Consider the following 20,000-nt stretch of genomic DNA (forward strand, 5'->3'; position numbering starts at 1 on the left):
TCACACCCTCATTCTGTCCCCCCACGCCTCCATCACACCCTCATTCTGTCCCCTCACGCCTCCATCACACCCTCATTCTGTCCCCCCACGCCTCCATCACACCCTCATTCTGTCCCCTCACGCCTCCATCACACCCTCATTCTGTCCCCCCACGCCTCGATCACACCCTCATTCTGTCCCCTCACGCCTCCATCACACCCTCATTCTGTCCCCCTACGCCTCCATCACACCCTCATTCTGTCCCCCTATGCCTCCATCACACCCTCATTCTGTCCCCCTACGCCTCCATCACACCCTCATTCTGTCCCCCCACGCCTCCATCACACCCTCATTCTGTCCCCTCACGCCTCCATCACACCCTCATTCTGTCCCCCTACGCCTCCATCACACCCTCATTCTGTCCCCCTATGCCTCCATCACACCCTCATTCTGTCATCGCCTGCACGAACTTCTGCACGTCTGGTCAACTAGGCCCCGTTTCCCCTGGGCGCACACACACATCTTTTAAACGCATCATTAACACTTGCGTAGCCCTCCCGCAGAGCCACGCCCACTCCACACCAGGGGGCCGGACTGACCCGACCTGCAGCCTCCTGGAGACATGCCCCATTACACACAGTCCCAGTGATGTGTCCTCTCCTGCAGATGAGCCGTGTTCAGGGCTGTGGCCAATCACCACATGTTCAGGGCTGTGGCCAATCACCACATGCTGCTTCAGGGCAACTGCCTGCTTTGTCATAAAGGACAACAAGACTATGACTGGGCCCAGTCAACCAGTGAGCAAGTGCCTGTGATGGTGTGTAACTAGGAATATGGGAACTCCAGCAGAGTAGACTGGGAGGGAGGGAGGGGGTGTGGCCTCGGGAGAGGAGCAGACCATGGGGCAGGACTAGCAGTGTGCTCTCCCGTTTTCAAGCCTGGGCAGAAGTCGTGGATGTTCAGAACGTTTCTGAGCTGGATGTTCAAGCCCACAGCCATGTCCACTCCACTCACCCCTGACTTCTCATCAAAGATCTTGATTCCGCCGAAGGAGACGGTGAGAAAGACCTTCTGCTTATGTTCTCCCTTAGAGCGCGCCGAGGCTGCGATTCCCTGCAGACAGGAAACACACACACACACACACACACACATATGAAGACACTGAACAAGCAACAGAGCAGGTGTGCCTCTGTTATATTGCGTTACAGTGTGGCTCTGTTATACTGTGTTCTGGGAGGAAGAGTATAGCTCAAATGTGTTGGGAAAATTTGATTGTATAAAATTCAATGTAGGTATGTATGTGTGTGTGTGTGTGTGTGTGTATTTGTGTGTGTGTGTGTGTATGTGTGTGTGTGTATGCGACAGATGCAAGTGTTCATGGAGGCTGGTAGAGTTTGGGGTGCTGACGGTGCATCTTTCTGGGTGAAAGTGTGTGTGTGTGTGTGTGTGTGTGTGTGTGTGTGTGTGTGAGCCCCGGGGCCCCAACTTCAAAGTGCTCTGTGAGGTCTTGTTTCCCCCAGTGACTGCTGCATCTGTCCACAGCAGGTAAATCACCATCACCACGGTAACTGCTGTCAACCTATCAAATAGGTTTTGTCCCTGACAGCCCTTTAAAGTACATGGTGAGCGTATTTATGTTCACCTGCATGTGTATGTGTGTGTGTGTGTGTGTGTGTGTGTGCAAGGTAGAGAGTTCATCAAAAAGTAACAAAAAGTATTGTGCAGGCGTGTGTGTGTGTGTGTGTGTGTGTGTGTGTGTGTGTGTGTGTGTGTGTGTGTGTGTGTGTGTGTGTGTTAGCAAACTAGTAGCTGATGAACAAGATGGTTTCTCTAACTATCTCAGGGTCTGCTGGGATTCTCTCTCTCCCTCCTGCTCTGATGTTCAATACCGCAGCACTGAGATCGACCCGATGGACCCGCACGTCCCGACCTGCTTCATGATTTACATCTCTGGAGATGCAGCTGTGGTTTTTGTTAAGTACCACTGGAACAGAAGGCAGTGGCAGAGTTGTGTGAGGGGCGGCGATGGCCAGCACGGGGCAGCGCGGCTGTGAGAGCCGCCTCTCTACCCCAGAGCAGGAGACACAGAGATGCTGTGGTCAGAATGCAGCAGTGAGGTGGTCAAACAGGAGAGTCACGAGACGCAGGCAGTGCGGAATGCTGTGGTTAATGGGTATCATTTAAAACTACAGGCTGAAGGTGTGTGTGTGTGTGTGTGTGGGTGCGAGCGTGCTTGGGTGAGTTGAGAGAAAGAGCGAGAGTGAGAGAGAGAGAGACAGAGAGAGAGAGAGGGAGAGAGATTAGGAATGATAACGCAGGGTCGTTAGTTTACTAAGGAGTGAAGGATTGTGGGAATATGGGTATAGATTAGCTGTCGAAATGAGCGAGTGGGTAAAGAGCTCTGATCAATGGCTGCTGGCCTCTATTCCAATTAAACCAGCATGCAGAGCAGGTGGAGTGGGCGGAGTCTAACAGACGGGCCAGCCCTGCAGGAGAGGAGGAAGTGGCGACTGTCGCTAGGGACTAATGTTGCATTTGTTGTACCATTGACAAAATAATGTCACATTGTTCTAACTGCAAAGTGCAGATAAAAAATATTGGCTTTATTTCCGTTTCTGTTACACATGCACAGGTGCATGCACACACACTCAAACTCTCTCTCTCTCTCTCTCTCTCTCTCTCTCTCGGCTGGGCACTGGTGACTGGTATTTACAGGCCTCATTAACCCAGATGATGGATGTAGGGTATGTGAGATCATTCACTATGTGACTGTTATGCACATGTGCGTGCACACACACACACACACACACACACACACACACACACACACACACACACACACACACACACACACACACACACACACACACACACACACACCTTTAGCTTCATCATTGAGTCCTGGCAGAGTTTGTCTCCTCTTGCGGCAGTGACCTCATCAATGCCGATGAGCTTGGCCTTGTAGCGGACACCATCCCCCTTAAAGCGCTTTATCAGAACTGCCTCACTGCGGTCCTGGCCTGAGGAGGAGGGAGGGAGAGAGAGAGAGAGAGAGAGAGAGAGAGAGAGAGAGGTAAAACACATAGCACAAAAAATCAAGAGTGTACAGTAGAGAAGCGAGGACACCAGTGTGGGGCAGAAAGTGAGGGGCAGATAGTGTGGGGCAGATAGTGTGGGGCAGAAAGTGAGGGGCAGATAGTGAGGGGCAGATAGTGTGGGGCAGAAAGTGAGGGGCAGATAGTGTGGGGCAGAAAGTGAGGGGCTGATAGTGTGGGGCAGATAGTGTGGGGCAGATAGTGTGGGGCAGATAGTGTGGGGCAGAAAGTGTGGGGCAGATAGTGTGGGGCAGATAGTGTGGGGCAGAAAGTGAGGGGCTGATAGTGTGGGGCAGATAGTGTGGGGTACCCCCACCTCTGCACTACAAAACTACATAGTAACACTGAGGCTTCTCACTGACTCCACCCAGTGCCAGTGAAGGAAACTCTCCCAACGGTTCTCCAGTGATCCTTAGATCACCACAGCCCAGGAGCTAGAGGGCACCAGACACGCAGCGCAGACACGCAGCGCAGACACGCAGCGCAGACACGCAGGAAGGACGAGCTGGGGTGATCTGGACACACATCTGGACACATCTGATCTGGAGGGACAAGCCAACGCTCACCGACGTGCCTGTAGCTGTGAGCCAAAGTGAGTGAACTCTTCAGACACCTGCAGGTGTAGCAGGGATGTCGAAAAGGTGTGTGTGTGTGTGTGTGTGTGTGTGTGTGTGTGTGAGTATGTGAGAGTGTGTGTGTGTGCTGAGGGACGGTATATGCTATTCTCATAAAACACTGGGAGAGAAAGTCAGTACTCTGGATTGGTCTGAGGTGATATGAAGGGATGAAGCTCAGCTCACACATCAAAGCAGTGCCATACCAGCCAATCACAGCTCAGAAAACAACCTCATTCCCTCCCATACCCAGGTCACGTAGGCTTTAATTGGCAAACTGGACGGACCAATCGATGAGCTCCTAGAGGACGGAGACCAATTAACTCACTCGTGCCCAGCAGAGCGGAGACAAACAGAGCCAATTAGTCCTGAGCCTCTATGCACCACACACACACACACACACACACACACACACACACACACACACACACACACACACACACTCTCTTGCTCTCATATATATATATACACACACACACACACACAACACACACCAACATACACCAGTATACACACTACACACACTGACATTGTCCTCGGGGACTCAAAGCAAACACAGACACTTTTTCCTGGTTAATTGGCAGCCCTTGACTGGGAGGTCAGAGGTCAAAGGGTGTTCCTCAGGGAGGACGGGTGAGGTGCTTTAACCACTCAAAGCTCAGTTCTGCCCCAGACCCAGTTCTGCCCGAGACTGCCCCAGACCCAGTTCTGCCCCAGACTGCCCCAGACCCAGTTCTGCCCCAGACTGCCCCAGACCCAGTTCTGCCCCAGACCCAGTTCTGCCCCAGACTGCCCCAGACCCAGTTCTGCCCCAGACTGCCCCAGACCCAATTCTGCCCCAGACTGCCCCAGACCCAATTCTGCCCCAGACTGCCCCAGACCCAGTTCTGCCCCAGACTGCCCCAGACCCAGTTCTGCCATCTCACACAGCTGAATATTAACATGTTAAACTCCACTGCCAAGATTTCAACAACTCCTGGCTAGTCAGACAACGATCCAGATAACGATCCTCCATCTCTCACTCCCTCTCTCTCCCTCACTCTCTCTCCCCTCCCTCTCTCCATCCCTCTCTCTCGCATTCTTTAACTTTCCCACCGCAGAAACACGTGCCATTTTCAGCATCTTAGTCCCACGACTATCTCCCCCCTCTCTCTCCATTTCTCTATCCCCTCTATCCTTCTCTCTCTCCCCCACTCTCCCTCTTCCTCTCTCTCTCTCTCTCTCCCCCTCACTCTCACCCACATTGCTAACATGGCTGCAGTATCAGTAGCCTCCTGGTGCTGACCTTGCTCTCACACACTCCTGTTATCTACTGTGGCCACTCAGAGGCAGCTCTGGGAAAATAAGTGATCAGGATGTCTGTAATGGAGCGAGGGACTGAAAGACGGGCCCGCATATCAACTGCCCCCCCCTCCCCCCAAACAAAGACGGGCACGCATAGCAACAGTCCCTCCCATGTGGTCAGTGTGGTTTCCCACACATCTGCTAAATAGAACTCCTCACACACCTCCACCCTGACGCCAGTCCCCACACCCTCCCCCCCTCCACCCAGCAGTTCTAATGATACTTTTACTGCTAGTCACCTTGAAGCTCATTACTGAATGTCAACAACACGCTGCCAGCACTGATGGTTCTGAGCACTGGAACCATAATGGAAAAGAATGATACCTACACACCCACACACACACACAGATGCGCACGCACACACATGCAGAGATACGCACGCACACACACGCTCTCTCTCTCTCTCTCTCACACACACACACACACACACACTCCCACTCTCCCACACACACATGTACACACACATTTTGTGCTCTCCTATTCTTGTACCGCTACATGGACTCACACACTTTCATTCATTTCTCTCACAGCTCATTCATTTACTCATACTTTCCTTCTCACACACACACACACACACACAAACATTTTGTGCTCTCCCATTCACTTAGGCCCATCCAGACTCATTCACTTATATATACACACGCACACACACACACACACACACACACACACACACACACACACACATATTTTGTGCTCTCCCATTCACTTAGGCCCATCCAGACTCATTCACTTATATACACACGCGCGCACACACACACACACACACACACACACACACACACACACACACACACACTGGACTACCACTCCCTTATTCACCCTCACTCACTCCTTTAAGTACTTTTAAAAGTGCTAGAACGCCATTATCTATTGCTCTCTTTTGCATTAAAAGACTTGACAGAGACACTTATCTTCACAGAGAGAGAATGAGTGAGAGTGATAGCAAGAGAGAGAGCGAGATAGAGAGAGAAAGGGGAAGAGAGAGAGAGAGAAAGGGAGGAGAGTGATAGCGAGTGATAGATGGGAGAGAAAGATAGTGAGAGAAGGAGATAGAGAAAGAGAGAGGGAAAGTAAGAGAGGGAGAGAGAGAGAGAGAAAGCTACTAACCTCCTCCCTCAGCAGAAAGGGTAAACACATATTACGAACTGGATTCCAAAAAAGTTGTGACACTAAACAAATTGTGAATAAAAACTGAATGCAATGATGTGGAGGTGCCAACATCTAATATTTTATTTAGAATGGAACACAAATCACAGATCAAAGATTAAACTGAATGTATCATTTTAAGGGAAAAATATGTTCATGGCGTCAACAAATCCCCAAAAAGTTGGGACAAGGCCATTTTTACCACTGTGTGGCATCATCCCCTCCTTCTTACAACACTCTACAGACGTCTGGGGACAGAGGAGACCAGTTTCTCAAGTTTCGAAATAGGAATGATCTCCCTGTCTAATACAGGCCTCTAACTGTTCAATCGTCTTGGGCATCTTTGTCGCACCTTCCTCTTTAAGATAGGCAAATGTCCTCTATAGGTGAAAGATCTGGACTGCAGGCTGGCCATTTCAGTACTCGGATCTTCTCCTACATAACCATGATGTTGTGATTGCTGCTGAATGTGGTCTGGCATTATCTTGTTGAAAAATGCAGGGTCTTCCCTGAAAGAAATGATATCTAGATGGGAGCATATGTTGATCTAGAACCTGAACATAGTTCTCTGCATTAATGGTGCCTTTCCAGACATGCAAGCTGCCCATGCCACAAGCACTCATGCAACCCCATACCATGAGTGATGCAGGCTTCTGAACGGACATGGCGTCCCAGTGTTCCATAAAGAACTTCAAATCTTGACTCATCTGACCACAGTCCATTTTGCCACACTCCATTTTAAATGACCCTTGGCCCAGTGCAAACGTCTGAGCTTGTGGAGCTTGCTTAGAAATGACTTCCTCTTTGCACTGTAGAGTTTCAGCTGTCAACAGCGGATGGCACGGTGGACTGTGTTCACTGACAGTGCTTTCTGGAAGTGTTTCTGAGCCCATTTTGTTATTTCCAGTGGCATTCCTGTTTGAGGTGCTGTGATATTTAAGGACCCGGAGATCACAAGCATCCAGTAGAGTTTTACGGCCTTGACCCTTACGCACAGCGATTGCTCCAGATTCTCTGAATCTTTTGATGATGTCATGCAACATGTCATGTTGATGATAACTTAAAAGTCTTTGCTATTTTATGCTGGGTAACACCATTCTGGTATTGCTGCACTTTTTGCATCTTTCTGTGCAACAATGGTGGAATTGGTGATCCTCTTACCATCTTGGCATCAGAGAGACACTGACACTCTGAGAAGCTCTTTTTATACCCATCCATGTTGTCAATTGACCTAATTAGTTAATTGGTTTTCAACTCTTCATTATATGCTCAATTTCCTTTTTCCAGCCATTTAGTGCTACTTGTCCCAACTTTTTTGGGATTTGTTGACACTGAAATTTTGAATCAACATATTTTTCCTTTAAAATGTTACATTTACTCAGATTATTACGAATAAAATATTGACATCTCCACCATCTCCACATCATTGCATTCTGTTTTTATTCACAATTTGATTAGTATCCCATCTTTTTTGGAATCCGGTTTGTATCATTATTTTTGTTAATGCATTTTAGAGTCTTCGAGTTTTAGAATCTGGTAGTTTGCGAAAAGAGTAATCAGAGACCTGTATGGATCTGCCCCACCTCTCCGCACTCTACCCCACCTCTCCCCACTCTACCCCACTCTACCCCACCTCTCCCCACTCTACCCCACCTCTCTACCCCACCTCTCCCCACTCTACCCCACTCTACCCCACCTCTCCCCACTCTACCCCACCTCTCCCCACTCTACCCCTCTCTACCCCACCTCTCTACCCCACCTCTCCCCACTCTACCCCACCACTCTACCCCACCTCTCCCCACTCTACCCCACCTCTCCCCACTCTACCCCACCTCTCCGCACTCTACCCACCTCTCACCACTCTGCCCCACCTCTCCCCACTCTGCCCCCACCTCTCCCCACTCTACCCCACCTCTCCCCACTCTGCCCCACCTCTCCCCACTCTACCCCACTCTACCCCACCTCTCTACCCCACCTCTCTACCCCACCTCTCCCCACTCTACCCCACCTCTCCCCACTCTACCCCACCTCTCTACCCCACCTCTCCCCACTCTACCCCACCTCTCCCCACTCTACCCCACCTCTCTACCCCACCTCTCCCCACTCTGCCCCACCTCTCCCCACTCTACCCCACCACTCTACCCCACCTCTCTACCCCACCTCTCCCCACTCTACCCCACCTCTCCCCACTCTACCCCACCTCTCAACCCCACCTCTCTACCCCACCTCTCCCCACTCTGCCCCACCTCTCCCCACTCTACCCCACCTCTCACCACTCTACCCCACCTCTCACCACTCTACCCCACCTCTCTACCCCACCTCTCTACCCCACCTCTCTACCCCACCTCTCCCCACTCTACCCCACCTCTCCGCACTCTGCCCCACCTCTCCCCACTCTACCCCACCTCTCCCCACTCTGCCCCACCTCTCCCCACTCTACCCCACCACTCTACCCCACCTCTCTACCCCACCTCTCCCCACTCTACCCCACCTCTCCCCACTCTACCCCACCTCTCTACCCCACCTCTCTACCCCACCTCTCCCCACTCTACCCCACCTCTCCCCACTCTACCCCACCTCTCTACCCCACCTCTCTACCCCACAGGGCTCTCACAACACTTCAACAACATGTATGTTACTGGCCAACCTTTGCCCTGACAGTAAAAAGCACCACAAAGCAATCGCCACGAGTCGTAAACCTGAAGATGGTGTTTAATGAGCATGGCGTGAGGGGCGGGGGCAGTGCGTCTGAGAAGGGGAGGGGCGGGACCCCACACACACACACACACACACACACACACACACACACACACACACACACACACGTTATATCTCCCAGTCTGGCATCTCTGATGGCAGTGTTGGAGTGTCCGAAGAACACACACACACACACTAATGAATCCCAACAAAACTTTTCATTTTCTTACTCTGCTTCTTTATTGAATTATGTCCGCTGCGGCTTCTCCTCATGAGCTGCAGTCAACCAGTCTGACACATCTCAGCCCCGCCCCATGAGCTGCAATCAACCAGTCTGACACATCTCAGCCCCGCCCCATGAGCTGCAATCAACCAGTCTGACACATCTCAGCCCCGCCCCATGAGCTGCAGTCACCCAGTCTGACACATCTCGGCCCCGCCTCCATGAGCTGCAGTCAACCAGTCTGATACCTTTCGGCCTCGCCCCCATGAGCTGCAGTCAACCAGTCTGACACATCTCAGCCCCGCCCCCATGAGCTGCAGTCACCCAGTCTGACACATCTCGGCCCCGCCCCCATGAGCTGCAGTCAACCAGTCTGATACATCTAGGCCCCGCCCCCATGAGCAGGAGTCAACCAGTCTGACACATCTAGGCCCCGCCCCCATGAGCTGCAGTCACCCAGTCTGACACATCTCGGCCCCGCCCCCATGAGCTGCAGTCACCCAGTCTAACACATCTCGGCCCCGCCCCCATGAGCTGCAGTCAACCAGTCTGATACATCTAGGCCCCGCCCCCATGAGCAGGAGTCAACCAGTCTGACACATCTCGGCCCCGCCCCCATGAGCTGCAGTCAACCAGTCTGACACATCTCAGCCCCACCCCATGAGCTGCAGTCAACCAGTCTGACACATCTCAGCCCCGCCCCATGAGCTGCAGTCACCCAGTCTGACACATCTCGGCCCCGCCTCCATGAGCTGCAGTCACCCAGTCTGACACATCTCGGCCCCGCCTCCATGAGCTGCAGTCAACCAGTCTGATACCTTTCGGCTTCGCCCCCATGAGCTGCAGTCAACCAGTCTGACACATCTCAGCCCCGCCCCCATGAGCTGCAGTCACCCAGTCTGACACATCTCGGCCCCGCCCCCATGAGCTGCAGTCAACCAGTCTGACACATCTCGGCCCCGCCCCCATGAGTGTAAGGCACATTTTGCAGTCATTCAACATGACATCAGAATACAAGTGGTGAGTGTGCCATCCTCTCTTCTCTATCCGTGTCTCTCTCTCTCTCATTCTCCCTCTCTCTGCCTGTCACTCTCTCTTTCTCTGCATATCTGAACTGCCCATACTGATGAATGTTCAAGACTACAAGTTATTGTAAAGTATTTATCAAGCGCGGTGGGATGGTTTGTGTTATTAATCATTTCTCCACAACTTCATAGAAGTACCTAAGACCTAATGCACTGTTCAGTAATCATTATAAATCATTAAGTGTGGTGTGTGTGTGTGTGTGAAGGCCTGTGTTGTGTGTAAGCTTTTATGTGTGTGCTTGTACACCTAGCTGCTTTAGTGAAATTATACACAAATCCATTAAGAAGGATGCACATATGCATGAGGATGAGACAGACAGACAGAGAGAGGTAGACAGACAGAGACAGACCGAGAGAGGTAGACAGACAGAGAGAGAGACAGAGAGAGAGAGAGACAGACAGAAACAGAGAAAGACAAAGAGTAGAGTGACTCCACTCCCTGTAGTAGCCCGGTGTCAGATCACTTATTCAGCCTATCTATCAGGAAGAAGGGCTTTAAAACAGGCTGACAATCTTCATTCCACTATTCATCTGAGCAGCACCATGTGTCTCCTCATTTCCTGGACCACCCCCCACCACCACCACCCCCACTCGGCCCCCACCACCACCACCCAGCCCTCACCACTCAGGGGTGTGAGCACGTCCCAGTCCACCAACATACCACAGCTAGAGAGAGAGAGAGAGAGAGAGAGAGAGGTAATAAAGGTCATGGGGAGACTCTGCAATATTAAATGACCCAGACCTGAGTCCAGACTGCCATGGAGGGCTTCACCCAGGAGCGACATTTCGAGGTCCTGCATACACATACACACACACACACACACACACACACACACACACACACACACACACACACACACTCTCGCCCACACACAAATATGAGTGCACACTCACCCACAAACACACACCCACACACACATACAGTTTAGCACAGCACATACAGTTTAGTGTTTTATACCATTTCCTTGTGTGGGATCACAGTCACATTCACACACACTATCATATGCCTGCAGTGTTTCAGGGAGAGAGACAGAGAGAGAGAGACACAGGGAGAGAGACAGAGAGAGACACACAGGGAGAGAGACAGAGAGAGAGACACAGGGAGAGAGAGACACAATGAGAGAGACAGAGAGAGAGACACAGGGAGAGAGACAGAGAGAGAGACAGAGAGAGAGACAGAGAGAGAGAGAGACACAGTGAGAGAGACAGAGAGAGAGAGAGAGACACAGTGAGAGAGACAGAGAGAGAGAGACACAGGGAGAGAGACAGAGAGAGAGACACACAGGGAGAGAGACAGAGAGAGACACACACAGGGAGAGAGACAGAGAGAGAGAGACACAGTGAGAGAGGCAGAGAGAGAGACACACAGGGAGAGAGACAGAGAGAGAGACACAGGGAGAGAGACAGAGAGAGAGACACAGGGAGAGAGACAGAGAGAGAGACACAGGGAGAGAGACAGGGAGAGAGACATGGAGAGATGTGGAGAGAGACAGGAAGAGACATGGAGAGGGACAGGGAGAGAGACAGAGAAGACGTGTAGAGGGACAGGGAGAGAGACAGGGAGAGAGACAGGGAGACATTCATCCTCCTGTAATTAAATCTCTCCTGTTGCTGCGGTAACCCTGCTATGCACTATATACAGCTATAGTACCCACAGCCACAGTACCCACAGCTACAATAACCACAGCCACAGCACCCACGGCTACAATAACCACAGCCACAGTACCGACAGCCACAGTACCCACAGCTACAGTACCCACAGCTACAGTACCCACAGCACATACTCTCTTCTTGTGTCCCATGTGTTTATTGTGTGGGGGCATGCTGGATGTAATGTGGTTAAGGTTGTAGCTCTGTCCCAGCCCACTCACAGGGCGTGATGTTGGACATGGTTGTGGAACACAGTTGTCAGGGTTTCTGCTGAGAGATGCAGACATGTGACACGCTTGGCCAATCAGAAGACAAGATTCTCTTATGAAGGATGCAGCTTCTTAAATCATCAGCGTGGCATTTGTTTAATGAAGAAATGTACTGAAGGGACCAAATGATGGCTCTGAACCACACACACACACACACGCACGCACACGCACACGCACTCGCACACGCACACACACACGCACACACACACGCACACCTCTGTCACTATCTACTAAAGCCCTCATTCAACACCATGTCACTACAGTAACATCCAGAGCCAGTAGGACTCCCTAATCCCAGCGTCCTAATCCTGAGCTCATTCCCATGGATCTCTGACATTTCTCAGGTTCAATTACAAATATTCATACTGTAAAAACAACAACAACAACCTTGTAACCTTGATTTGTGCTTGACAGATACGTCAGTGCTGGTGCGACTGGTGAGTGTGTCTCCTTCATTAGGACGAGAGGTGTGATGACACCATGAGGGACACACAGGAGCCTGCTGGACCAGGGGACTCTGCCCGGAGGAGCCGGACGGTCACTACAGCGCCTGTACGGACTCCAGACGGCCTGAGTGGGTGATGCAGCCTCCCCCGCGTCTGACCCCCCCCCCCCCCCCCGCATTTGACACCCCCCCCCCCCCCCCCCCCCCCCCCCGCTTTTGACCCCCCCGCATCTGACCCCACCCCCCTATTTTACTTTATCAAAACCTCAACCATGGAAAAATAAAAAGCACTTTTATTGCTACACGGCGGCGGCTGGTAAACACAGCGTGGGCGGGCTGCAATAACTCAGACTCAACAACAGAACCGGCGCCGTACGAGACTCCCGCCGCTCCCCCCTGGCCCGTAGCGCCTCGCCCCCTCTCAGACCGCACCAACGCCCCAACGCCCGAATGGGCCTGCACATGGCGGCTCTGGTGCTGGTGTAAAAAGAGCTTTTTATTAATAGCCAACGAGGCTTGAGGGAGAAGCAGCACACACACACACACACCCGCACACAAATAAAACACACACACAAACACATAAAACACACACACATACACACATGCAGAATGAAAAAAGTGCAATACACCGCTCTTCATTCAATTGTCTGCTGTGTCAGTGCAAGGAGGCAATTTATCAAGTGGGAATCTGCCGTACGCGCCTCACAAACTCATCCACAGGGTCGGTGAGGATACGCCACCGCTCAGCTCACACAGATACACTGGGACATAATGGAATCGAATGAAATCCTTTGCATTAAATTATGTTATACATTAGCCAACATTGTATTAACTTCTTGCGCACTCCTTTAAGGCCGTATCTATAAGATTTATAGCACCACATCAGGTGTAGGAGGGTACCGGCAGGTCTACTATGACTAAACAGATACAGTATTAAACCCAGTGCTTGGTCTACATACACTAGTGCAGCAGCTGTCTGCCCTTGGCTGCCCCTGAGGAGTGGTGGGCCGGATAAGCCCGCACCTCCAGTCTGGGGTCTAGGGGTCTGTGTGCCAGACAGGACCCGTGGCAGCTGTGTGCAGCTCTGTCTCGTCCTGCCAGCCTCAGACACTCACACCTCATGTTCCACTGGTCATCCCCGGCCAGCCACGGGGGATCCTCGTCTTTCATCCCCACCCTGCTTTGAACAGACGTTCTGGGCTATTTCCACCGCGCTTGTCTTCTCCCTCGGTTTGATCTCTGCAGTTTTGTCCATAAAGGGGCTCTGACCTCACCGTATACCCTGAAAAGGGTTCAGATGTGTAGCACAGGAAGCACACGTGTGTGTGTGTGTGTGTGTGTGTGTGTGTGTGTGTGTGTGTGTGTGTGTAGGTCTGTAAAACTCTGATCTTGCTTTCTGCAAACGTCTGTTGACCATTTTAAATCGTAAAACCTGCCTCAACACTGTGGCTGATATCCTATTGCATTTCTACTAAGATCTGCTTATCAAACAAGCGGCCTGACATCCACCCACACACACACACACACACACACACACACACACACACACACACACACACACACACACACCTTCACTGATGTGAAGACCTGTTTGCACATTGGCACACACTCGTCTTGGCCCTTAGTTGGCTCAAGGGTGTGACACTGTTTATGTTTCAGTAACGAGGGTGTCCTGCTCCCACCAGCTACAGATAAGGTGTCTGTGTTTACTCTACACATGACCCTAATGTTGACACCAGCAGGAAGTGGAAACGCTGCTTTGATTTCCTCCTCATCCTTGAGAAAGAGAGTACCTCTGGTTCTCTGGAGTTACTACTGGACATGTGACAGGACCCACAAACACGACCACACCCCCACACACACGACCACATCTGCACGCACACGACCACACCCCCACGTACACGACCACACCCCCCCATACACGACCACACCTGCACACACATGACCACACCCCCACGTACACGACCACACCCCCACACACACGATCACACCTGTATGCACAGGACCACACCCCCACGTACACGACCACACCCCCACACACACGACCACGCCCATGACCACACCCCCACGCCCATGACCAAAAGCACACCTCCTCATCATTATAAAAGCACTCTCCGGGCGCCCAGTGGCCTGTGGTGTGTCTGCAGGTGCGTGGTGTTTTGTTTCAGTAATAGCAGGTTTGCCTCCTGGTGCTGGTTGGTGCGTGGCTGTAATAGCAGCCTGTCAGACAGAGCGTGTCTCTGGTGCGGGGCCGATCGATGCTCTGGGCAGCTTCTATGAATAGTCAACCAAGTGCATCACAGGACAAGCCTGGCCATCTCTGCTCTCATTTAAGAACTTAACCAGGCTCCTTCTGCTTCTCCGTCCTGCACACACACACACACACACACACACACACACACACACACACACACACACACACACACTTACACACTCACACTTACACACTCACACTTACACACTCACACACTCTCTGCCCCTCCCACTCTCTCTCTCTCTCTCTCTCTCTCACTCTCTCTCTCTCTCTCTCCTACGCTCTACTGTGCCAGCACAACTTTGAAAGAAGTCACAAGTGTGAAAACACGGCTGATGTTAAAAGCCGAGTGCTGAGGGCATCTGGCAGGCACAGGAAGACCTGCTCTCATTTGCTACCAAATCAAGGGCACTTCATGATTCCACAAATGCCAAACTAGTGTGGAGCTTTCAGTGCTGTCTGGCCCTGCTCCCGTCTCACTCTACAGTGAGCACACTGGCCCCTAGGGGGCAGTATTGTGAAACTCCTGACTAAAGCAGAAATTCCACCTATCCCGTCGCTGGATCCACAGTGGCTCCCTTGATTGTCAGGGCGAGCGGGACTGAAGGCTGAACTTGAGTCTTCCTGATCCTGACTGATTACAGTATGCAAATGAGGGAATGGGAGAAGGAAGCCATTCGCCACGGTACAAGGTCAGCTGTCAAATCACGAGAGAGAGAGAGAGAACAAGCATCAGACTTAATATAGCGTGAAAAAGTGAGAGTGTATCAGGGAGGACAATGTGTGTGTGTGTGTGTGTGTGTGTGTGTGTGTGTGTGTGTGTGTGTGTGTGTGTGTGTAAAAGTGGAAAATGGAAAATGTTTATGACCAGAAACAACTTAAAAGAACTTATATAGATATAGAAGAAGCACTAGATGTTCATGGGTAGATATGCACTAGATATAGAAGGCAGGGTGTGAAGGTTCTTGTGCACCTGAACGACGTGTTCTTGTCACGTGAATATTCACGTGTCCTGCTCCTCCACGCCAGGGCCTTCTGGGAGCAGCTCTTAAAAGCTGCAACGTCAGGTTGCATGCGCTAAACTTTTATGGTTTTATAACAGTTGTTGTATTTGCATAAACTGCCCTTGTGTCACCAAGGAGATATGACCCTGTTTTCACTGCATGGAGCCAGACTGATCTGCACACTGGGATCTCTGCAGTCCCACACTGGGATCTCTGGGAGCTCTGGGCTGCCCATCACGACAGATGATCACCACTGAGATTAAACGTCTCTGCATGCATGTCTCGATCCTTCTCACATGCCATGTGTGTCTCTGTCCGCTGTCTTGCCATCTCACCCCCCCTCGTCTGCTTTGCTGAGCTGTGGGGGGGGGGGGGGGGGGGGTTCCTGCAACACACTCCTCCCCAGCTAGGTGGCGCTCTTCTTTGTGACACCTGAAGAAGCCTCATCACAACTGCTCTGTGAGGACCCAGCCACGCGGCGTGTGGTGGAAATCGATGGTGGGTTACTCACGTTTACAGGTCGCGCCATCGTTCACGGGGTCGTTCACAGGGTCGTTCACGGGGTCGTTCACACGGTGACTTTTCGTGTGCCGCTCCAGTCTCAAGTCTCACTCAATGTGCTTTTGCCCCGAACGTGAACCCAGACCCGCTGAACGCTCAAGAAGCAATGAAGAAAAGAACTCCCCACGCCGACTGACAACGTGGCGACTTAAATGTTACCTGACGACCAGAATCGATGGGCGAGTCTGGGTTCTGTTGCGGTGGGAAGCCCGGGTGGGGTGTGATCTCCGCAGGCTGGAGGTGTGCTGTGATGGAGATACTCCACACGTGCATGCGGACTTTCAAACGTTCAGACGTTCAGACCAAATGACGCAAAAACATCTGCTTTAAAGTGACAGCTCAGATCTTCTCACCGCCTCCAGATACAGATCCTAGAAACGCTGATGAGCATCCTGTGCTCCATCTGAAGCCTGAACTTCAAGTTGAGGAACTTCAAGTAAATATGTCCAGGAAATATGCCCAGGCATAGAGATAAAGGTACATTTGTCATTTGCTTTTGTGGGACCATTAAAACCTCTTGAAGAGCTCCACAGGTAGAACATCACAGTGATAACTGAGACCACCAGTCCAATGGGCATGGTGTTGGGCAGGGCAGCGGATGCTGCGCTAAGCAACCATCCCACTGTAGCTAAGCTACAAAGTTAGCATGATGCTGAGGAACGCTCTTTGCCTTCTAGCAAGTGACATCATGAGAGCCTTGCCCTGTGTGAGTGTGTCTACTCAAAAAGAACCAGGAGATGACAATGTTAGAGAAGACTCGTCTAGAAAGAAAAATGTGGGCTATGAGTTCATCAATCAATCACACACACACACACACACACACACATTTGCATACACATGTGAACACATGCACGCGCACACACTTCATAACTATATTGTCATTGCTTCCTGACCTACGTCTGCACTGCATGCTGGGAAAGGCCCAGCGGTGCCTGTGTTTGGCTCGGTGGGGTGGGCCTCAGTACTCTGCAGTGCCGATGCGGTGGGCTAAGGAGTCTCTGGCTTAGCCACTCTGGAGAGGGTAGGGGCTCCCCCGAGTCCAGCCCGCTGATACCGGGGTCACGATGAGCTCTTCATTTCTGTCCCCTCTGTGCCATTCCCATAATCCTCTCTGTCCCGCAGCCCGAGCCTGTCGCCAACTCATCTCCTGAGCCGTGGGGCTATAGCACACTGGCGCGTTAACCTCATATCCCTGTCAAGCTTCACAGTCACACACACACACACACACACGCATGCACACATACACACACGCATGACCACCACCACCATCAGCTCCAGAGAATGGCCCAATCACCTTCTGAACCCAACCATTTCTACAGCTCCATTTATCATCCCACAGGGAGCAGGGCTGTTCTGCTCGGAACCAGACAAAACCCGATCTGCTTCAGTGTACGCTGGGGAGACGCTCTGGGAGGCGACCCCTCACAGCTGCGCCCGTCTCTCCCTGTGCCAGTCCTGGGGGAGGCCAGACGCGCACGCAATAATACGTCTGCTTCCACTCTTAGGGAGCTGAGGAATCACCAATGGAACCGAACTAGATGTTCTACAGCTGAGGAAGCCGTCATGCCAGGCAGAGGGACACTGTCTGGACTACAGAATAGCTGGGTACACGGGGCTCTTGCTGCTGCTATTGCACACACGGGCTTGTGGGAAATGTAGTCGATCAATGAGGGAGGGGGGGGCTACATGTTGTGGAGACAGGAGAGCAGGTGGCCTTGAAGGAACAGCGCTGTAATGGCAGTAACGGCCTGCAGGGGGCGACCCGCACATCTGCCGCTTTACACGTGGATGTGGAAAAGACATGGAGGACTTGTTAGCAAACACTGTGAGTGAGGCAGAGAAATGCAGGCACTCGGATAAAAATGGACCACCAGGTTCATCTCCAACAGGAAACTGGAACAGAAGTAAAGAAGAGCTGAGTAAATGATCACCTCTCCTGTCCTGAGGACAGATGGCAGCAGATGGGGGTGAAGAATGAGTCAGGCCGGTGTGTGTGTGTGTGTGTGTGTGTGTGTGTGTGTGTGTGTATGTGTGTGTGTGTGTATAAGAAAGATAGAGTTCGTTAGTTTCCTAACCTAAAATGGGTACAGGGCTTCTGCCTTGGGGGGGGGGGGGGGGGTACACCCTGTCAGGAGCCCTACGAGCTCTGCGGCCTTTTCAGGGAGAGTGAGCTGTGACGAGGAGGGTGAGGAGGAGGAGGAGGAGGAGGAGGAGGATGAATGAGCAGAGAGGAGGAGGCAGGAGCAGGAGGCTGCAGTCCACAGCATCACAGACCGTCCGTTCTGCACCACTCACTCTCTCGTCTGTCACACGCCTGCACAAACACACGCGCGAGTGTGCACGCACACACAGGTGCACACAAGCCCACGAGCCTGTTTAACGGGTTATTACTGCAGAAACCTACAGCTTGCAGAGGTAAGACTGAGTGCACTGCATGTGCTTTATGGTATCCGTGAGCAACGGCATATAATTGGCTCCCATTCACCTCCTGCTGGAGGCAAATGCAGTCGCAGCTAGCACACATGCACTAGTGTGTGGTCCGACATACTGTAGAAACACTGGGGTGCGCGTGTGTGTGTGTGTGTATATATATAGAAGCATTTGTGGTTTCATGACAGTCACCTTTCTGATGGAAGACTGAATTAATACAGCACTACTGCCATTGCTTACTGAGAAGAAACAGAGAAAGAGAGAGAGTGAGAGAGAGAGACAGGAGAAGGAAGGAGAGAGAGAGGAAGGTGAAGGAATGAGGGAGAGAGGGGGAGAAAGAAGGAGAGGGAGAAAAAAGAGGGAGAGATTGGTAGTTTCTTTCTCTCCATTTGTCTCTTTGCTCCAAACCACAGAAACGTACCATCCAAACCATCACTCAAGTGCTACTGCATAGCCTGCAATTCACACACACACACACGCACACACACACTCACTCACTCACGCACACACACACTCACGCACACTCACGCACACACACACACTCACGCACACACACGCACCTGCATTGTGGACATGCTGACTGGCAGATGATAAATGAATTGGTGATACACTCTTCTCTCTTCCACCTTCACAATTAATTAGACTCACTGGTTGTACAGCCAGACACCTCACCTTGGCACAACAGCAACTGAACATGCACACACACACACACACACACACACACACACACACACACACCCACCCACACACACACACACACACACACACACACACACACACACAAATACACCCACACACACACACACACACACACACACACACACACACACACACGCGTGCACACACACACACACACACACACACACACACACACACACACACACACACACACACACACAACACACCATTGTACATTGACACACATCATGCACCTTCACTTTACTAGATGCCCAAACCGATCTCATTCTGTAACAGTAGGAGTGGACGAGGGGAAGAACAGGTTCCTGTGTGAATGCAAGAGGATCTCAGACTCCCACAATCTCAGACTATCAGACTCCCACACTATCAGACTATCAGACTCCCACACTCTCAGACTATCAGACTCCCACACTAACAGACTCCCACACTCCTACACTCAGGAATTACAAGCCAATTACACAAATGAAGGAGAACAGAGCTGAACTGCAGCAGAATCAGACCT

The 20,000-nt window shown here is 51.6% G+C and overlaps 1 protein-coding gene across 6 annotated transcripts in view; it reads right to left on the bottom strand.

Annotated features, from left to right (window-relative positions):
• The window catches only part of dab1a (DAB adaptor protein 1a), a 109,042-nt gene that overhangs the window by 37,841 nt on the left and 51,201 nt on the right, over positions 1-20,000 (bottom strand). For all 6 annotated transcript variants that reach the window (XM_077017062.1, XM_077017061.1, XM_077017060.1 and 3 more), the window contains exons 3-4: positions 2,860-2,999; positions 994-1,092 (exon numbers count right to left, since the gene is read on the bottom strand). In XM_077017062.1, the coding sequence (XP_076873177.1) occupies positions 994-1,092; positions 2,860-2,999 (239 nt within the window). The remainder of the gene's footprint in view (positions 1-993; positions 1,093-2,859; positions 3,000-20,000) is intronic.

Source organism: Brachyhypopomus gauderio, chromosome 9 (genome assembly GCF_052324685.1).
Source record: "Brachyhypopomus gauderio isolate BG-103 chromosome 9, BGAUD_0.2, whole genome shotgun sequence".
In the NCBI taxonomy this organism is placed as follows: domain Eukaryota; kingdom Metazoa; phylum Chordata; class Actinopteri; order Gymnotiformes; family Hypopomidae; genus Brachyhypopomus; species Brachyhypopomus gauderio.